At 36.7% G+C, this 21,784-nt stretch overlaps 1 protein-coding gene across 1 annotated transcript in view; it reads left to right on the plus strand.

Annotated features, from left to right (window-relative positions):
- The window catches only part of CACNA2D1 (calcium voltage-gated channel auxiliary subunit alpha2delta 1), a 514,071-nt gene that overhangs the window by 384,611 nt on the left and 107,676 nt on the right, over window positions 1-21,784 (plus strand). Inside the window, exons 8-10 of the mRNA XM_022554402.3 lie at window positions 563-632; window positions 3,202-3,252; window positions 5,427-5,526. Coding sequence (XP_022410110.1) covers window positions 563-632; window positions 3,202-3,252; window positions 5,427-5,526 — 221 coding nt within the window. The remainder of the gene's footprint in view (window positions 1-562; window positions 633-3,201; window positions 3,253-5,426; window positions 5,527-21,784) is intronic.

The following is a 21,784-nucleotide window of genomic DNA, read 5'->3' on the forward strand; positions in this document are numbered from 1 at the left end:
ATTAATTCCAACAAGTACCGCTCCCAATTAGACCAACTGAAAGCAGCACTCGACAAAAAGCATCCAGAATTAGTCAACAGAAAACACATAATCTTCCATCAGGATAATGCAAGACCACATGTTTCTCTGATGACCAGGCAAAAACTGTTACAGCTTGGCTGGGAAGTTCTGATTCGTCCGCCGTATTCACCAGACATCATGCCTTCGGATTTCCATTTATTTCGGTCTTTAAAAAATTCTCTTAATGGAAAAAGTTTCGATTCCCTGGAAGACTGTAAGAGGCACCTGGAAGAGTTCTTTGCTCAAAAAGATAAAAAATTTTGGGGAAATGAAATTATGAAGTTGCCTGAAAAATAGCAGAAAGTAGTAGAACAAAAAGGTGAATACGTTTTTCAACAAAGTTCTTGGTGAAAATGAAAAATCTGTCTTTTATTTTTACTTAAAAACCGAAGGCACTTTTTGGCCAACCCAATAGTTTGATTTAATTCTCTATTTGAAGTTTAAATTCTCTCTCTCGCTCTCTCACTCTCAATCACTTTCTCTCTCTCTCTCTTTTTTTAAGCTTCTCCATGGGTTGATAACAGTAGAACTCCAAACAAGATTGACCTTTATGATGTACGCAGGAGACCATGGTAAGAATTTTGGGGTAGCCATGAAAAGATGAAAAAGACAAAATAAAGTTTCTTTTTTTTTGTTTGTTAAAAAGTTGCAAGGGATCTTTCCATTATTAGGATGAATATTGTCTGATTATTTAAAAACCTCTTTTTTTCCCTTTTATACATTTGAATTTTTTATACATTTATACTTTAAAACAGTTAAAGCTAAATGAAGATGATGAGTTCAATGGGCAGTGATAATGAAGTTGTTGAAATGATTCATCAAATGCATTTCAAGTGGACTACTTTAAGTTTTATAGTCAATGTCATTTCTAAATCTCTTTTAGCTGGTGGGGATTTCTATTGAAAGTCTCCCAGTTTGCTTGGAGTCGGGCTCTAATAATCAACATCTAGATAGAGTAGAATATAGTTTGCCTCTGGTGGTGAACTAATGAGAACTAGCCCCAAGGTAAGAGCTGCCCCTAGGTATAGTCATATAGCTTACGTTTCATTTTTCCAAAAAAAAAGTTTATTTGTTCCTTACTACTAAATAAACTCATTTTCCTAACATATGAATCAAAAAATACCAAATACATCATAATTACACTCACTGGGAAACAATTATTAAACTCGTGCATTTTAATTCATTTTTTGAATGTGTTTAATCATGTGGTTCTATATTTTTTAATGAGTTCACATGTTATACAATAGAGTGCTTTGTAACCTACTCTTTCATATCAATATCTTTTCATAAGAGACACAGTAACATCATTTTAAAAGAATGACCAGATGGTAACTTATTTTAAAAATCCCCTATTATTGGACATTGAGGTTATTTCTGACTTTTTGCTAGGGTTCAGACAAATTCTAAGAGACATAATAGTTGATTCAAAGAAACGTATTTAAGGCTTTTAAAATGCCCTATTAAACGTCCCAGTAGCAATTTACATAAACACCAACCATGTATAATAGTACCAGGTATTATTAATCCACATATTATTCTTGATAATATTTCTCTAAGTTAGTGGCTTTGGAGCCATGGGTTGTTGAGTGGAGGCAAAGCCTATGACATCACATGATTTGGGTTCAGGAACCAGTTGTTTCGGCGGAAACTTAGAAACTAGGTCCCAACTAGAAGAGACAGACGATATCCTGTCCTCCGTCTTCCTCATGGAGAGGCATGTCAGGACCATTTGTCAAGATGCTAGACATGAACTAGATTTGCCTTCCACTGGAATATCCACTGGAATATCCCAGCAACCCTGCCATTTTACCTTCTAATAGAAAAACAAACTTGAGTGCAAGCTGTAAACTCTGTTTCATGAACATATAGTGCTGAATAGTTACTAATTGTGCTGAATGTTGCCTAACAACTTATTGGCAAGTTATCTGGCAGGCTTCTGAGAAGTTAGATTTAGAATCTTGGACAATAAGTAGAACACTGAGTTCAGATGCAGCTCTTCTTGTTGGGGAAGGCAGGTCCCCACTTCCCATCAGCCTGTGGCCAGGCAGCATGAGTTTTCGGGATCATTCACCTGTAGTTAAGTTTATCTCTACAGTGGCTGAACTATTCTCCTTGAGTCTCTTTTCACGTGCAGAGATTCTGAATCTGTAGGGCTGGGGTTGAGTGTGGAAATCAGCATTTTGAACTGGCTCTCCAGGTGATTTTTAAGATACTATAAAGTCTGAGAAGCACTACTTGAAACTCTTGGAAGTAACATTATATATTGTTTTTAATTACTTTATTGTCCCTTTGTCAGTCTTTATTGTTCCGTTGTCAGATTAGACCACTCATGTATTTTTGCCGGGTTTTTTTGTGTGTGTTTAAATATATGATACGATCTTATTATTTGTTTTTATTATTATTATTCTTTATTTATGTATTTATTTAGTTAGTTTTGGCTGCATTGGGTCTTCGTTGCTGCTCACGGGCTTTCTCTAGTTGTGGTGAGCGGGGGCTACTCTTCGTCGCGGTGCGCGGGCCTCTCATTGTGGTGGCTTCTCTTATTGCAGAGCACGGGCTCTAGGTGTGAGGGCTTCAGTAGCTGTGGCAAGTGGGCTCAGCAGTTGTGGCTCGTGGGCTCTAGAGCCCAGGCTCAGTAGTTGTGGTGCACGGGCTTAGTTGCTCCGTGGCATGTGGGATCTTCCCGGACCAGGGTTCAAACCCATGTCCCCTGCATCGGCAGGCAGATTCTTAACCACTGCGCCAGCAGGGAAGCCCTATTATTATTCTTTAGAGTGAGTTTTAGAACCTGTGGTCAGCAAAATGGAATTTAGGATAACTTTTTTTTTTTTTATGGAAATGTTCTTTCAGATGTTAATTTCTTTTGCTCCTAGTATTAAAGCACATCTCTTATTCCTTTGTTATAAATATCTGTAAAACATACCTTATGTATTATGCCTCTGACATTTCTTTTATGTTAAATGTAGCTTTTCTAAAGTTGATGTTACAGAATTGTGAATAAAAGAGCATCGTTTACCTAGATAGAATGGAAGTAGGGCCTTGCTTGGAAAATATCTCAGAGATTAGTAAATAGCAGTTCAACAAATATCAATGCTTGATATTTTACAAGAGAAAAACTTATTCGTATGATATTTGTTACAGGTACATCCAAGGAGCCGCATCTCCTAAAGACATGCTTATTCTGGTTGACGTGTGAGTAGTTAAATATTACGTAATTTTCATATACTGAGAGTATAGGGAGGAGTTTTAGATAACAGTAGTAGGTTGGGACTAGAAAATAGGTTGAGAAAAAGACAAGGAATAATTGTGATGGCTTTTATATCCAGACAAAGAAATCAAATTAAGGCAGTAACAAAACAAACAAAAATTCTCTTATTGAAAATGAGAGGAATCTATGTCAAAATTGAAAATTATGGCTTGGTTCTAAATCTGAGCTTTTTGAAAAATTATTGATTTGCTTCCAGTTTTTTGCTTTATATTTTAAACAATATTAAAGTACATGGTTGCTAAATCTAAGCTGTTTCTGCTTCCATAAAAAGTAGAATAATTAGTTGGCACTTAGTTATTAATGATTCAGATATCTTTTAGGGATTGGCCACAAAATATCAGTAGATAAATATTACATATATTGAATGTCAATACTAGGCCTTTCTCAAGGGCAATGCTGAAATACAAGAAAGAATTTCATGAGTTTTTATATTGGTCATTTTATTTTTTTGTCACATTGCTTCAAGTTAGGGTATGTGTGTGCGCACACACGCGTGTGTGTGTAATCTTCCAATAAGATAGAAGGTGAAACGGTAGAACATAGTGAAGAATATATCCTGCTTTGGAGATTTAGTTTTTAAGAGCAGTACCAAGGAACTAAAAACGTGAGGTATAAAATGCTTATATTATTTTCCCTGAGAGAATAAAAGTATATCCTCATCTGTTCTTTGCCACTGGAAGAAACAGAATCCAATGTTTTATAGGCAACTAAATTCATTTCACAGGGTAGTGTCAGCGTTTGAAAATTTCTCCATTATAATGTGAATTGAACAAGTTTAAAATCTTATAACCTTGCCTGAGAAAGAGAGGATAACTGAATTTGACAAATGTAACAAATATTAGATCTCATTTCATTTGTTACAATGCATTTAAACTTCATCTTGTTTTAATTAAGTTATAGAGTTTGTACATATGCTAATCCTTGATATTCTTCTGAAATATAAATCTGAATGGTAATGCAATATGTTATAATCCTATTGGATATATGCTAATTTCCTGAAATAATTTCTTTTATTAAAATCTTTGGAACCCATGTCGGATACCAAGTGGGATAAAAATGTAGATGAAGTTGTAATGCCATTTTTAAAAATTATTTCAACAGAAATGTGTTGAGGGTATCCTATATACAATGTGATGATACAAAGATGATTAAGACATGGTCCCTGATCTCAAAGATGATTCAGATGTATTAGTGAAATTAAACCATATTCACATCAGTAAATTAAAACAATTGTAGGAAGTGAGAGATATAAAGTATGACACAGCACTGAAGGAATACATAGGTGAGAGCACATTTCATTTTAAAGTGTCAGGAAAGACTTCATTAAGGAGATAAAATTGGAATTGAATCCTTATAGCTAAGATTTAACAAGGCAGGCATGGGAAGGGAGAGGAAAGAGACTGGAATTTCAGGTGGAAGGATGACAGAAGCAAAGTGGCATAGATGAGACATCTGATAACAGCTAGAAAAGTAAAACTGGGAAGAAGTTGGGAACTAGAGACATAAAAGTGGACGTTAATTGCCTAGAGATGAGCCCTGCAAATAGATGTGGTCATACAGGATCATAAAATATGTAGAGACAAGAAAAATGAAGACTAAACCCCAAAGAATATCTACTTTAGGATATAAAACAAAGCATTGCGTTTACAAATCTATTACGAAATTATTATGCTGCTTCATAATTATTGGTTTAATCAAGTCAAACAATGAGCTCCCTAGGGCAATGACTGTATCTATTAACCTCTGTAGCCCTCACTACTAACTTGGCTAACAGAGCTGGTATTCAGTGTATATTTCCTCAATAAGTGAATATGCCACGAGTATCCACAGTTTCTTAAAATTGTCACTTGACGTGTAATTTTCATCATTGTAGTTAGAAAAATATACATTCTGATGCTTGTTGGAAAGAAAGACAAGATTTTTTGTAATTTATTTCTACTTGCTATCAAAAATAGGACTTTTTCTACTACTGGTTTTTTGAAGACAAAATTATTTGAATATTATTATCTAGAGTCAGTGCATAAGTTGCGTTTCCTTAGGGTGTATGATGTTAATTAACTACATGGTCATTACCATGTGTGGACTCATTTTTTTATAGGAGTGGGAGTGTTAGTGGATTGACACTTAAACTGATCCGAACATCTGTCTCTGAAATGTTGGAAACCCTCTCAGATGATGATTTTGTGAACGTAGCTTCAGTAAGTATATGATGACTGCATTTTTGCTGAGTAAAATCTACAATTTTTATCTCCCTCTGGTTTTAAATACTTTATAGTGTTTTGTCATAGATAGGCTGAGATATTTCTGGTCCTATTACAAGACTGTCTTACTGAGCTATCCTCTCTTGTTACTCATTCTCCCATACTTCCACACAAAGGTCCTTTCTGAATGTTTGAGGATTTACCCATGAATGGAGTGATTGAAGCAATGAACATGAAGGAAAAACATTATATATATTCTCTTTGACTCAGAGGTGCTTAAACAGTTGACGTGAACCCCCGTACTCATTGATATCATTGTAACTCCCAATAAGTAGTGACTCGGCAGTGTAATTGTATGGCAATTTTCTGTTCATTGTAATGTTCCTTTTTCATACTGGACACATATGCATAATGTATTATGTTTTTAAAGTTTTTTTTTATTATTAACATGAGAACCAATAGATATTTGAATGTGCTTTCTTAAAATTCTTGTTTCCAGGAACCATTTTAGACTTTCCTCCTCATAGCTAGAGAGCTTTGAACTCTGAAGCAAATAAAACAGGACAAAATGAATGTTACTGTATCTCACTTTAATTCATAGAATTTTGGCAGAAAATTTCATGGCCATGTACTGGTTGATATAATTTCACATTTGAAGTGGTTATATTCATAGAGATGCATGTGAGGGAAGAAGTATTTGTGGTGAGGTCATTTTGTATTGAACATAGGAGAATGGATCTACCTCTAAAACCACATGGGAGGAAGTTAAAGCAGCTGGCCTACAGTCAATTTACTCCCTTCACTGGAAGGGTACCCCCTGGAAAAAAGTAGGCAGAGGAACTGAATATAGTCTCTTGTCAACCAGAGCCTCAAGCAACTAGATAAATCATATTTACTAAGAGGAAGAGGAATCACTCCAAAAATGCTTTTAGCAGGATATTCCCTAGCTAAGGGTAACTGTCATAAATAGAACCCAAGATCAATGAAGCAAGATTCCTTTAAAACTATCTAGTAGGTAATATAACTCTCTGGGTAATAAACTGGAGATATTTCATAGTTTATATACTCACCCTGCAAAGCTCTTTTTGAGACCACTTTCATCTGGGACCAGAGAAATGTCTCCAATACAGTAATGTAGGACCTGGTCTATTAGTTTTCTGAGGCTGCTGTAACAGAATAACACAGACTGGGTAGCTTAAACTATAGAAATTTTTCTGTCACAGTTCTGGAGGCTGGAAGTCCAAGATCAAGGTGCCGGCAGGGTCAGTTTCTACTGAGGCCTCTTTCCTTGGCTTGCAGATGGCTGCCCTCTTGCTACCACTTCATATGGTCATCCCTCTGTGCAGACTAGTGTCTCTTCCTCTTCTTATAAGGACACAGGTCATAGTGGATTATACCCTCACCCTAATGGCCTCATTTTTAACTTAATCACCTCTTTCAAGAACTTATCTATGATTACTGTTACATTTGGAGGTACCAGGGGTTGGGACTTCACCATAGGAATTTGAGAGGGACACAGTTCAGCTCATAACATCTGGGGAACTGCCCTCCATACCCAGATCTTTCTATGCTTTATCTGAACGTTTAGCAGTCCTTTAGCTTGTCTGCATCCTTGATATTATTAGTAAAATTTGATACTGCTTAAGAGCTCTGATTAATGTCAGTCTGATTTTATAATCTGACCCTGGGTGTTAGCTCACGACTTATTCAACAAAATGAGAACAAGTAAAATGTAATGCTTGGTCTCCCAAATAAAATGATCAAAAAGATAACCATTTAGTTTAATTTGTACATAAAAATATTGTTTATTACAAAGGCATTGGAAAAGTTGCTAACAAAATATCTTTGGCAAAGCAAAAGAGAAAGTTGAAAAACATTAAATTCAGTACAGATTTGGCATATCTAATGAAATTTAGATAAAACCAGCAGACAGTAAATATGGTTAATGTCTTAATCTCGCTTCCTCCTGATTCTTACTCATGGATTCAAGTGTAAATGGTTTTTTTGGGACAGGATCCCAGGAAACACAACCAATTAAAGGAAATTAGGCAAGGGAAGGAAGGAAGAATGCCAATTAAAAGAATTTAATTTAAAGGGATTTTAATCCTATTGAGGTATCCTAGAAGCTGTGTAGAATATGAACTTCAAAGTTATTCTGCCTCAAGGCCAAGTGAGCTGTGGTTTTAAGTACCAGCCTTCCATATGTGTGGGCAGAATAGACTCTGACCATAAGAGAGAGAAATGTAACAAAAAGTTGCAGGTGATAGTAGTTAGAAACCTGTCCAGTATGTCCACTGTATCCAGTTAATGATCCTTAAAGATGGCATCTAACATTTAAAGCCAGTGTTTCCTTATTGATTTTCTGTCTGGATGATCTATCCATTAATAAAAGTGGGGCATTAAAGTCCCCTACTATTATTGCACTACCGTCAGTGTCTCCTTTTATGTCTGTTAATATTTGCTTTATGTGTTTAGGTGCTTTATACTGCATGCATAGATATTTGCAAGTATTATATTCTCTTGTTGGATTGATCCCTTTATCATTTAAAAATTCCTGAAAATGTAACATTGTTTTTTATGAGTGGATACAGTCTGATGCCAGCACATCAGTGGACTTAGCAACATGATTCAAAGAACATGCTGCCTCTTGAAGGACAACATTCCTACTCAAAGACTGTCATCTGCAAGCTGGAGCTTTAGTTGCACACTTAAGAGACTATCCCAGTGTTTTATCAGGCTGGCTGTTTCTAAGTGATGCAGTGTATGGTAGACCCAGTGGATCCTGTGGTCATTTGTTGTTGGACCTCCTTCACCATAAAATAGATTGCTTGATTTGAGGAGATATTATGTAGGATTCCATGATGGTATCCCATGATGATAAATCAGACAGTGTGTGAATCCAGAGGATTAATGATACTGCATGAGGCATTGCAAACAGGAAAGGGGAACTCTTAACTGAAACGTGTCAATAGCAAGAAAAGCAAAATTGACGCCACCCCATTCCAGAGGGATAAAATCGAATACAATCTGTTTGAAATCAAGTTGTTGAATGTCTTTTTGAAGAGTGATGCTGTATTAAAGACTCAGCATCGGACAGTTTCCAATGGGTTAGCCATTCACTAATGGCGATAGCTATATCCCGCTTGATGAGAAACAGCCCATGTTTTTAGGCCCACATATATCCCCTCTTTCTCTGCTACCTGGCTGCTGCATTTATGGACAGTTGCTGCATACAATGGACAAATCCTCCTCTCCACTCAGTTGTTCAGTACCTCCTCTGTATGAATGTTCTCTAGTGGGGATTGATGTGAGACAGAGATCTGCACATTTCATGCCTACTCCCATAGGTCCATCCTCACGCTTCCTCTCCAGAACTCTTTGTCTGGGGAAGGTCTTCCATTCTTGCTTCTTCAAGGGCATTGGCCAACCAGCTAAGCCATTTGCCCCTATGCAGGAGTGGGGTTGTCTTATCTCAGGCTACTTGCTTCCTCACACCAAGTTGATGACCAGTTGTTTTTTGCCTCAAGATCCATCAACATCCATCCCCTGGCATGTTCTCCCAGTAACTGCTGTTCACATTAGACAGATCTTGCATCTCTTTTGTTGAATATTCTCTTTTTCTGTTTTCCTGGAACAGAGACTGTTTTTCCAGGTAGGCCATGTTGAGACCTGGTCTGTTTGTTGCCTAGAGCCATGAGGGGAGATGAGATCAGATCTTAAGGGAGAGCATCATCTTTTATGGTCTCTAGGAATGGGAGAAGCTACTACCTTCTAAGAGGAAGAGATTACTTCCCCGTACCCAGAGGGTATAGGGAAATCTGGAAGTTCATTGTTCTCAATAGCATCTACCCATGTCCCCATTCTACTCTTAAGATCCCATTCTTTGCCTATCAGTGCCGTGACTTTTGCATAGAAACCTGCCATGCGTGTGGCTGTGGCCTCGTTATGTGACTTTCAAAAGCAAATTCTGTGTCTGTTTCTAGCACACATCATCCTTCTCACATCAAAAAATTAGAATCTCTTTATTGGCTCCTGTATATCTTCTGGCTTTCACACTTTGCCCTTAGTTGGTAGTTGGCTGATCTGAGGTTGTCACTTTTTTCATTGAATTGAACAACCAACCAACTCCAAGCCCCTATAATTACTGTTATCACCATATTTCTCAAATGCTAGGTGCCTCCCCTTTATTCTGTATTGTGTTCCAGTCACTACAGGTAAAAATCTTAGCAGTTATAATGCTGGCCTCTGAGGGGTTTTCTTTACTCCAGTTACCACTGATATATAGCCAATTACCAGAGGAATCTTTATTGCCACATGGCTGGTGAATGATATAATTCTGGAATCCCATCCTGACCATGTTTCCTAAGACCTCTGCTAGTATCTTATATTGTCTTTCCTCTGAAATAGTTCATGAGATAAGGACTCAAGTACAAATGGCTTATTTGGAAAGTAATTCTAAGAAAGATTGAGAGAAGTGTGAGAAGTAAAGCCAAAAAAGGAAGAGAACTGAGAAACAGTGGGTTATCAAACAAGTTACCACTGTGAGTGAGTAGAGCTTAACCCTCTGGGCAATTCTGTAAACCAAGGTAGATTGCATGAATTGAAATTATTCTTTCCAAGGGGACAGTGTGCTGTGGTATTTGAAGTTAATGACTGCTCCCAAGGGACGTTAATTCCCCAGTGTTCCCAGGCCACCATGTGCACAAGCAAAAGGCTCCCAGAAATCTTGGACAGTTAAATTTGGGCTGATATGTGAGGAAATATGGATGGGGCCCCAGTAGCATCTGCCTCAGTTAGAAACTGAACAGTGCTATTAAAAAATATGCTTTAAGATTTTCTGACTGAACAGTAGAAATGGCTTTGAATGAATTTTATGCTTTCAACTTTTAGGCAGCAATCAATGATTCTTTCCTAATTAAAATAAAAACCTTAGATGGGATTGCCTTTGAGATTCGTTTTTTTTTTTCCCACACACACACTGTATTTTATTTTTACAAGAGGTAAATCAACTGACACCAAGCATTGTAAATGGATGACCACAACAAAAGCAACAATGATTGCAATTACCAAACACAAAACACACTCACAGTATGTCATAATATTGACATTCAGTCCAGGAATCCTCCACTGTAACAGCTCCTTTACTTTGCAGTGAAAATTGATTTGTATATTTTTTGCCTCTGAGTCCTTATGGGATTTTCTTTTTTATTCAAACAGAAAGACACAAAAATTATAATCATCCTCATCAGTTCACTCAGTCCCATGAAATTAACTTTTTTTTCATCTTGATCTTTTATGAATTCATCCGTTTTCCATTAGAGTTCTGAAAATGCTTCATTCAGTTCAGCAGTGTAGTCAGTTACCAGAAACCTGTACTTGTCAGAGTCTTTTCTATGAATTCCGTGAAGATGAAAGCCTTTTATAGGAACATTTTTGCAAAAGCATCAGACACCCAGAACTCTGGAAATGACAAAAGACTTAAAAATGACCACGGTTAATGATTTGATGAAAGTTCATAATAATGGCAATTGACAAGGAAATTTAGTTATTTCTGAGATATACATTTTAAAGTAATAACTAGAATTATGACTTATAACATTATACCAGAACACATAAGATTTTTAGAAATTTCATGTAATGTCTGAAACATTTATATTAACATATTTCCATACAAATAACCCAAAGAGAGTTTAGTATTAGTTGTTTTTGTTTGTTTTTTTATACTGCAGGTTCTTATTAGTCATCAATTTTATGCACATCAGTCATATACATGTCAATCCCAATTGCCCAATTCAGCACACCACCATCCCCACCCCACGGCGTTTTTCCCCTCTTGGTGTCCATACGTTTGTTCACCTTTGAGATTCTTAATGCCTGACAAGTTTTAAGGACCTTTGCTTCTCCTAAAAATATTATGGTTGTTAAATGTGTATTTCTTTTTTTTTTTCTTTTTTTTTTGGCGATACGCGGGCCTCTCACTGTTGTGTCCTCTCCCGTTGCGGAGCACAGGCTCCAGACATGCAGGCTCAGCGGCCATGGCTCACGGGCCCAGCCGCTCCGCAGCATGTGGGATCTTCCTGGACCGGGGCACGAACCCGTGTCCCCTGCATCGGCAGGCGGACCCTCAACCACTGCGCCACCAGGGAAGCCCAAATGTGTATTTCTTTAAAGAAAATTGTTAGCTAACTTCTTAAGAAACAAAATTGCAAGGTCTTTCCTTGTGATTTCTGTGAATCAGGTTAATATAGACTTTATTGATGCCTTGACAGCTCCTTGTAAATCCTTGCTGGAGTGTCCTCACTTGATGTAATTTGAATATGTGAACTGAAAGCACATAGGCAAAGTGAATATGTTGCTTGTAGAAAGAACTGGGAATGCATTTGATATGGAAGTAATGTATCTCAGTGTGTCGAGTTAAAAATTATGAAAATATCTCAGTTATGTATTCAAAAATAGGGAGAAAGTGATATTAAAAGATGTAAATTCTAAGGTGAATATTGCAGAAGATGCTTCATCGTACACTATGATAAAGTCATAGTGATATCCCACTCTACTCCCAGAGAAATTTTTTACTGGTCTCAGTTCCTAGTATATTGGCTTATTTAGTTGAGGTTCATTAATTTACTTTGTGGTTTATGGTCCTTATTTACCATAAGGAGATATTTTTGTCAACTATACTCTGATTTTTTTATTGACTATATATTTTTGTTTAATTCTGTTATTTGAGAAAAAAACATTAGTACATTTTCATGGTTGAAAAGTCACTAAATGATATTGGCTGATCATATTATTCCAGACATAGATTTACCCTTCAGAAAATCAATACGAACAAGATCTAAAGTAGGTATGTGTTCATTATTTATCTAATTTGTGTATTAATCTTCAATTTAATCACATTATAGTGACTTATTAGAGTTAATTTTTTTAACACTGCTCATGAGACAGGAACTGTTCCATGTGTTTTTCAGAGTAACTCATTGATTCTTCACAACAGCCTTGTGAGGGAGATAATATTATTGACCTAAATTTTATAGATAAAGAAACATAAGGTGTAGTAACTTTTCTAAGTGAGAAGCCAGGATTGGAGCACAGCTGTTTTCATTTATTAGTCTAGATTTATCCACAAAGTTATGTGATTGGATCCTGAAGGAAAATATAAAGTAAGTTTACTAATTTTAGTGCATAATCTGATATATTTAAATAAAATTCCAAGCTATTCGAATTCTTAGAAATTCTGAGATAAAATATGATTAGGTTATAATAGCAAGGAGAAATGCTTCTTTTAAATCTAAATTTATTATTAATTTTTGAAGAAGAAGGTTATTTATGTTTCAGTGGAGGACTTGTTTTAAGAAATCTGCCGTATTTTGGCTTGAAAAAGCATATATGAATTGGATTATTCTTATAATTACAAATAAACACTTAAACATTATATCTGGATTATACGTTTTTGCTTAGGTAATGTGTCTCCTTTTATAAATTTATTTACTTTATCATGTGTCCTTCTGCTTCTATCAAACTACATAGATTGTTATTTACATTTATATAATATTTAATGTCAGCCACATCAACTTCATAATTTAAAAGAAATTCTTCATTTTTATTAGTTGGGTGAAAAAAATACCTGAAAGTGATACATTTAAAGAGAATTAAAACTAACACAACATTGTAAAATAACTATACTCCAATAAAAATTAATTTTAAAAAACTTAAAAGAATTAATTCTTATGTAACATTTTGGTCAAAGAAAAGTAAAATCATATTTTTGTCTTTAAAAGATAGGCCTTTCTCATTAAATAGAAATGTAATAATGATGTAGAGATTCTATGGAAAAAAAACCCTTCTAATATAGTTAATAATCTCCTGGGCTTTATGTGTGTGTATGCACGCAGATGTGCTTGTATATTTTTCTCTCTGAAACTGCTTGAAAGTCTAGGAAAGAAGCAATATAACTTTTAGCTTTTGTAACTTCAGGGAGGCATAATAATAAGGCACTGAGGAAATCTGGTAGTGATTCTATAATTAATTCTGACAGTAATCTTCCCACAAAGCCCTCATGCATTTCTCTTCATCCTCATAACCTAAGATCATGTCTGTCATCCAGAGTTATGATGCAGTCTGTATGAACGCTTTCCCAATGTTGCCTAGAACCATCAGACAGAAAAATTAAGCAGCTTCTCACTTTTAGGCTTATGTATCTAAGTTTCTTTATTTTTTTGAGAACGGTAATTTTTATGCTTCAATCACACATAAAATGTCAGAACAAATGTTGATCATTTCCTAGTGTTTCTATAATCCCCAGGGCTGTTCTTTGTTGCAGACAGGAAGCCTGCTGTTAGGCAAAGCTTAAATGCAGGCATAATGTAGCTGTTTTCCCACTAATCCAGTTATATACTTTGATAGAACTAAGTGGTAGATGATAAGAGCAGCAATTCAATCACAGCATGTTCTGATTTGCAGGCAAAATTTCAAATGTTGACACAGAGAGTGGTATTTGTTTATGAAAGTGAGGAAGTTTGACGTATTAGGAGAAAAATAGTGCAAGCCAGTGGAGGATGAAAGGAAAATGTATGCTGATTATGGACAATATATGAAAAATTAACAACTGAAGAAGATGGTCTTGTGTTTCAGTAAAATCACATATTTTTATTTAAGAATTAGATGCAAATGTTAGGATTTCGTTAATGATCTTTGAGTCAGTTTTCTTGCGGGAAGCTTTCCTAACTTGTGGTCATTTTAAAATGCTATCTTTGATTATTCATCAGAAAGAAATAATCAAAATACTCCTTATAATATCTTTGCTATTAGCTGTAGGAGATAACTTTAAAAAAAAAATCAACTCTACCCCTTGCCCCAACTGTAGTCACTAAACAACAATCCTAGAGGTGACAATCTCTAAATGCCAGTGCAAAATGAGGAGTGAGGATCCATAGCCACATAGGAGGCTGGGAAGGGATGATCATGATGAAAGGATCTGGTGACATTAGTCAGGCTAAGTTCTGGTTAAGTGCCCTACTTCCCACTCTCCTCACAATCCTGCCTCTTATATGTACTCACAGAATTGCGTAGGAGTAATGCACAACCTTTGAAACTGATCTCAGGTGGCCTTGGCCTGCAGCGCCTTGAAGCAGGGTTTCAGCTCCCAGGCAGAGATTGAGGTCGGGTCGCAGCAGTGAGAACACCAAATCCTAGCCACTAGAGCAGTGGCCAGTGACGAGGCCCTGGCCCTTCGGCTTTGCAGAAAAGAATTCCCACAAAGATAGAAGGTAGTGAAACAAGTGAAGTATTTATTAGGAGGGAAAGGAGTACAGTACATGTGGTTAGACACATGGGCAGACTCAGAGAGAGAGTTGCACCCTCGCGGTAGTTTGAATCACTCTTTGGGGCATTTCTTCCAAGTTTCCTTTGGCCAGTCATTTGATTTGCCTAGTTCTGAGTCCGTATTTGGTGTATGTCAGGATCCTGCCACGTGCGCCTGTGCATCTCTGAGCCAAGATGGATTCTAGTGAAGAGGCCTATGGGTAGTTGACATCACTTACTATGGGGTGGTGCCCCCTCCCTTTTTGACCTCCAAGAAGCTTTCTAATTCTAGTTGGGAGGGTCTCCTTGACTTCGAGAATGGAAATACGTGGTCTCTTATCTTCTATTTGGGCAGCACGCAGCCTTCTCTCTCAATTGTCCTGCTATTCTCGTCTTGGAGTATCGGTCTACAGGGAAGGAATCTCCAATTGCTGGCCATGGGGGGCGGGGTGCCCATCTGCCTCCTGCCTCAAAACTACTAGTTATGTGAGCTTATACAAGTTACTTAAGGCTTACAGATCTGTTTTCTCCTCTTTGAAATAGACAGAACCATATTTAACTTGCCTTTAAGTTATTGAGCACCAAATGGAATAACACATGAAAAGTGCTTATTTATTGTAATCATTTTTCTGGTTATTATTATTGTTGCTGTTGTTGTCATCTTCCAACACTTTTCTACCAACTGTTAGGAGACAGTTCTTCCGTGAATGTGTCACATTGCTTCAAGTCTGAGCATTTACAGTCAGTTTGCCCAGATTTATGTACATTGCAGGATAAGTAAAGATAGAGATGTCTCCTTCCCCAGAAGAGATTTACGTACAATGCAGAGTAATTAAGATATTGTCTATCTGGAGAGGAGGATGGGCCAGCTGCCAGCAGCCCCTGTATGAGATCAAGGCCTTCCTCATCTTGGGATTCCTTGCCTGAAACACACCTACTGCCTATGCAGGTGACCCCCGGCCCTCTTCCCATCCTCCTGTGGGAATTGAGTTGTGAGTGTGAGCAAAGGTGGCAGTCTGGATCTTGGTACTGCTATTGGTATTGCTATGAGTAGTAAGCGGCCTTTTCTCTCTGACCCAAAGGGCTTGTATTTTTCTGCCAGTGTCTGTGAAGCTGTAGGTGGATTACTCATTAGCTTGCAAGAAGGATAAATCTCAGACACTTCCCAGTTCTTGGCTTGACAGTTTAACACCTACTAATGTCAGAGTGGGGCTTTGTTTAAGTATCGAATTGCACTGTATATGCAAGAAAGACATGATTTGGATTGTTCCTTTTCCTATGTGCTTTAAATTTCAGTTTCCTTTCTAAAATATCCCTCATGTGTTCCTAGACAAAGGCATGGTTTTCTTAGCTTAGGAACTTTCCTACCCTGCATATGATAATGAGCACATTTGTAAGTTGTGGCACAATTTAAATTTAAAAGTGATTTCTCCACCCTTGCAAAACAGACCCTTTTGCCAGAATTCAAGTAAAATAAAAGATATTTGGCACACCAGTACAGTTTTGTGACATATGAATTCTAGGAGAGTAATTTCATTTCATGTCTTATCAAATAGTCATCCATCTAGATTTCGGGAAAACTTTATGTTGATTCATATCTCATGTATGTCAACGAACAAGAATCTTGTAGTTTATGCCCTTCCTTCTTAAGGTGAGGTCTGTGGCCAAGCAGCCTGAGCAGCGCCTGGCAGCTGGTTAGAAATGCAGAATCCCAAGCTCTACCCCAGACCTGCAGAGCCAGAATCTGCATTTAGCAAGTCTCCCAGGTGATTATTAAGCAATGAGGAAATCAGGTACCTTAGGGAGGTACTTTTAGCAAAGTCCAGCAGGCATCTGCCTGGGGCTTGTTATAACTAATTATGCATATCATTGACTTAGATTTTAAGACCATTTAATTCATAGAATTGCTAGTTTTATGGACGTTTATGAATATTTTATTTTGTAGCCATTTACTTTTTGGAGGGAGGTATTAAAAAAGAGCAGAAGGAAGGAGTAGAATTAAGTTCATTAAGAGAACCAGAGTTTTCTCTCTCTTATATACTTGTTTCTTTAAGAAAAAAAAAAACTAAATCACTATACTGTACACTTGAAGTTAACACAATATTGTAAATCAGCTATATTTCAATTTTTTTTAAAGTACTGTTAAGGCAAAAAAATCGGTGCTTCTTAGAATTATCTTCATTTAAAAGACATAAAAAATTACAGACTGTGAAGAAAAGAGTCTGAAATAATGGACAAATTTAGTAATTATATTACTTGCAGGGCAAGTAATCAAGGTTATTTAATTTTTCAAAAGAGAGATTGCCAGAGGATAACTTAATTGCTTTGCAAGTATAAGGAAAGTTTATAGGAAGGTGTTGACAAGCATGATAAATATTTTTCCATTAATTACATGATGCACTCAAGATAGTTTTTTATAATTAGAAATTAACTGTATTTGCAGTTTTTGAAATAGCAAAGTAATTCTTAAGGTGAGGCAGAGGGAATACTTTCATTTTGAATTGAACTATAGTTTTTAAAAGTACAAAAGTTATTGATTTATTTGCTGGGTCTTGAAGGACTATGAAAAGACTTCACGTCCAGTAAACACATATGAATAACTGCACCTAACAGGTAAAATTTTTCAAAGTTCAGGGATACCTCAGAGATATTACCGGTTCAGTTCCAGACACCACAATAAAGCAAGTTTCACGAACTTTTTAGCTTCCCAGTGCATATAAAAGTTATGTTTACACTAAATTGTGGTCTATTAAGAGTGCAATAGCATTGTCTTTAAAACATGATGTACATACTTAATTTAAAAATACTTTATTGCTAAAAATGCTAATTATCATCTGGGCCTTCACTGAGTCTTTTTTTTTTTTAATAAATGTATTTATTTTATTTACTTTTGGTTGGGTTGGCTCTTCGTTGCTGCGCACAGGCTTTCTTTAGTGGTGGAGAGCAGGGACTACTCTTCGTTGCAGTGCACGGGCTTCTCATTGCGGTGGCTTCTCTTGTTGTGGAGCAAGGGCTCTAGGTGCGTGGGCTTCAGTAGTTGCAGCACGTGGGCTCAGTAGTTGTGGCTCACGGGCTCTAGAGCACAAGCTTAGTAGTTGTGGCGCATGGGCTCAGTAGTTGTGGCTTGCAGGCTCTTGAGTGCAGGCTTAGTAGTTGTGGCGCTCGGGCTTAGTTGCTCTGCGGCATGTGGGATCTTCCCGGACCAGGGTTCGAACCCTGGTCCCCTGCATTGGCAGGCAGCTTCTCAACCACTGCGCCACCAGGGAAGCCCCCTTCACTGAGTCTTAATCTTTTTGCTGATGGAGGATCTTGCCTTGATGCTGACCATTGACTGATCAGGGTGGTGATTGCTGAAGGTTGGGGTGGCTGTGGCCATTTCTTAAAATAAGACAACAGTAAAGTTTGCTGGGGCAGCGGGGAGAGTGCTATATAGATGTCATTTTATAACAAATTTCAGTCAGTGATAAAATATCTTTGTGTTTTAAGTGACCAGAGTCATTCTCACTCATATTGTCAGTATGACAGTATCTCTACTCTGCAAACACATTAGGTGTGTGTATCTTGCTCATTGTGTTCTTTAGGCAAAGCCAGCCGTCATCACAATTTTTTTTTTTCAATTAGGGAAGATGTTCCAAGTACTCAGCTTCATGTACCGTGAAAATATTAGACGTATTGGTCAGCTCTGCATCACAGTGTGGGTGAAGAGGAAGTGATCATAGAGTATGTGATCATTTGGTCATTTCAGTAAAGCTTCGTCTTTGGGAGCTGGCACGCAAATTTCCACAAGGCTATGAGAAAAATACTTATATTAGGAATAATACTGATAGAATTATTATATTGAGAATGATGGAGAGAAAGCTTCCCATATTTCTAGTTGGATGAGTGCTCTGGAATCAGAATTGCACACTGGTTGATTAAAAGATGGTTGAGAAAATATAAATATCAAGTTGTTATGAGCAAGGAAGCTAAATACAAATTAATTCTGAAGCAAAAGAGTAGCACACTCTCAATTGCTTGAAATTCTTATAAATGCCTATAATTAGAGAGGTTTAAAAGTTTTCTGTACCAACATGTAAATAGAATATATTAAAAAAGATAGACTTGGGACTTACTCAGAAATTCTTTCAAGTTTTTGACAAAAGTCAACAGACTGAATTTGGGTCATGTCATGATTCAAGTTAATGGGAATATTTGTTTAAAAATGACAACATTTATCAGAAGTTTTGATGGGCCATGATTTATAATTAGAGGCAAACATAAATTGTGTCAATAATGTTCTCAATACTTTCACTTTTTATTGATGCCATTTTCTTTTGGTATATACAGAATTTATTATTCCTATGCATTTATGTAATTTTCCCATCATAGTTAAAATTATCAGATATAAATATGACTTTAGAATTTGAGGGGCTTGCCAAGTGATCTAGCAAAGGCTTTTATTTCAGAAAGAAAAACCTGAAGCTCAGAGGAGATAATGGAATCAGCCATGGCTGTGGGTGCTTATTACAGGCAGGGCCTGGACTAGACCTGGTTTTCCTAAACTGAATTAAAAAATGGTCAATTCTTTATTAAAATTTTTTTTCTATAGGCCAAGGAAACTGTAAGCCAGCAGCCAGTGTTAGGGGACAGCAACATCAATTTGAGGACAGGAGGGTCAAGTCCCAGAGTGCTATTAGCAAAGATACTTGTGGCACCTCTAACCATGGGAGAGTGACCACATGTCTGGTTTTCGCTGAACAAGGATTAATAATAGAAGTTAAAATCACATTCACAATATTAGCAAAAGCCATGAATTACGTAGCAGTACTTTTACTAATATATTTAGGACCTGCATTTTACTTTATTTATTTTTATAGAAGTATCTTTGATTTAAAATATTTTACCAGTTTTGGGTGTACAGCATAGTGATTCAGTATTTTTACAGATTATACTCCATTAGAAATTATTGCAAGATAATGGCTATACTTCCCTATGCTGTACAATATATCCCTCTTATCAATTTTTTTTTTTTTTTTTTTTGCGGTACGCGGGCCTCTCACTGTTGCGGCCTCTCCCGTTGCGGAGCACAGGCTCCGGACGCGCAGGCTCAGCGGCCATGGCTCACGGGCCCAGCTGCTCCGCGGCATGTGAGATCTTCCCGGACTGGGGCACGAACCCGTGTCCCCTACATCGGCGGCCGGACTCTCAACCACTGCACCACCAGGGAAGCCCTTGCTTATCTATTTTATACACAGTAGTATGTACCTCTTAATCCCATACCCCTATCTTGTCCCTTCTCCTTCCCTCTTCCTACTGGTAAGCACTAGTTTGTTTTCTATATCTGCGAGTCTATTTCTGTTTTACTCTTTACATTCATTTGTTTTCTTTCTTAGATTCCACATATAAGTGATATCGTATGGTATGTCTTTCTCTGACTTACATCACTATGCATAATATTCTCTAGGTTCTTCCACATTGCTGCAAAGGGCATATTTTCATTGTTTTATGGCTAATATTCCATTGTAAATATATACCACATCTTCTTTATATATTTGTCTGTTTATTGACATTTGGGTTGCTTCTGTCTCTTGGCTATGATAAACAGTGCTACTATGAACATTGAGGCGCATGTATCAGTTAGAATTAGTGTTTTTGTTTTTTCTGGTTATATAGCCAGGAGTGGAATTACTGAATCATATAGTAGTTCTATTTTTAGTGTTTTAGGAACCTCCATACTGTTTTCCATAGTGGCTACACAAATTTACATGCCCACCATTGAATATTATACTAACTGTGAATTTGTCATAAATGGCCTTTATTATGTTGAGATATTTTTCCTCTGCACCCACTTTGATGAGAGTTTATATCATGAATGGATGATGAATTTTGTCAACTGCTTTTTCTGCATCTATTGAGATAATCATGTGGTTTTTGTCTTTCCTTTTGTTAATGTGGTCTATCAAATTGATTGATTTCCATATGTTGAGCCATCCTTGTACCATGGAATAAATCCAACTTGATCATGGTGTATGATCTTTTTTATGCATTGTTGGATTAAATATACATTTGAAGTAATTATTGGTAGGTATGTACTTATTGCTGTTTTATTACTTGTTGTCTGGTATGTTTTATAGTTCTTCTCTGTTCATTTCTTTTTCTTTTTGCTTCTTCCCTTGTGGTTTGATGATTTTCTTTAGTAGTATGCTTGTGTTCCTTTTTTTTATTTTTTTCTACATCTATTGTTGGTTTTTGATTTATGGTTATTATGGGGTTCATACATGTTGACCTATAACTGTATCTAGTTGTTTTAAATTGATAGTCATTTAAGTTCAAACACGTTCTAAAAGATCTACATTTTACTCCCCTCGCCCACATACTGTGTTTTTGATGTCATATTTTGCATCCTCATGTTTATCCCTTGTTTACTGTAGTTATGGTTCTTTTACAATGTTTTGTCTTTTAATCTTCATACTGGTGTATTTAAGTGGTTGATCCTCAATATGTGCAATATATTTGCATTTCATAGTGGGATTTCCCCTTTCATATAGATTCTTACTTCTTTTTCACTTAGAGAAGACTTTGTAACATTTCTTTTAGGGTATGTTTAGTATTGATGGACTCTTTTAGTTTTTGCTTGTCTGCGAAGTTCTTTATTTCTTCTTCTATTCTAAATTATAATCTTGTTGTGTAAAGTATCCTAGGTTGCAGGTTTTTCCCTTTAAGGACTTTGAATATATCATGTCACTCTCTTTCAACCTGCAGAGTTTCTGCAGAGAAATCAGGTGATAGCCTTATGTGGATTCCCTTGTATGACTCTTTGTTTTTCTCTCATTGCCTTTAGAATTTTAACTTTTGCCATTTTTATTATGATGTGTCTTGGTGTGGGTCTGTTTGGGTTCATCTTGTTTGGGACTCTCTGTGCTTCTGGATATCTGTTTCTTTCTTCAGGTTTGGGTAGTTGTCAGCTGTAGTTTCC

Source organism: Delphinapterus leucas, chromosome 9 (assembly GCF_059928025.1).
Source record: "Delphinapterus leucas isolate spDelLeu-1000000601 "Yukka" chromosome 9, BTC_Dleu_Yukka2, whole genome shotgun sequence".
NCBI classification, from domain to species: domain Eukaryota; kingdom Metazoa; phylum Chordata; class Mammalia; order Artiodactyla; family Monodontidae; genus Delphinapterus; species Delphinapterus leucas.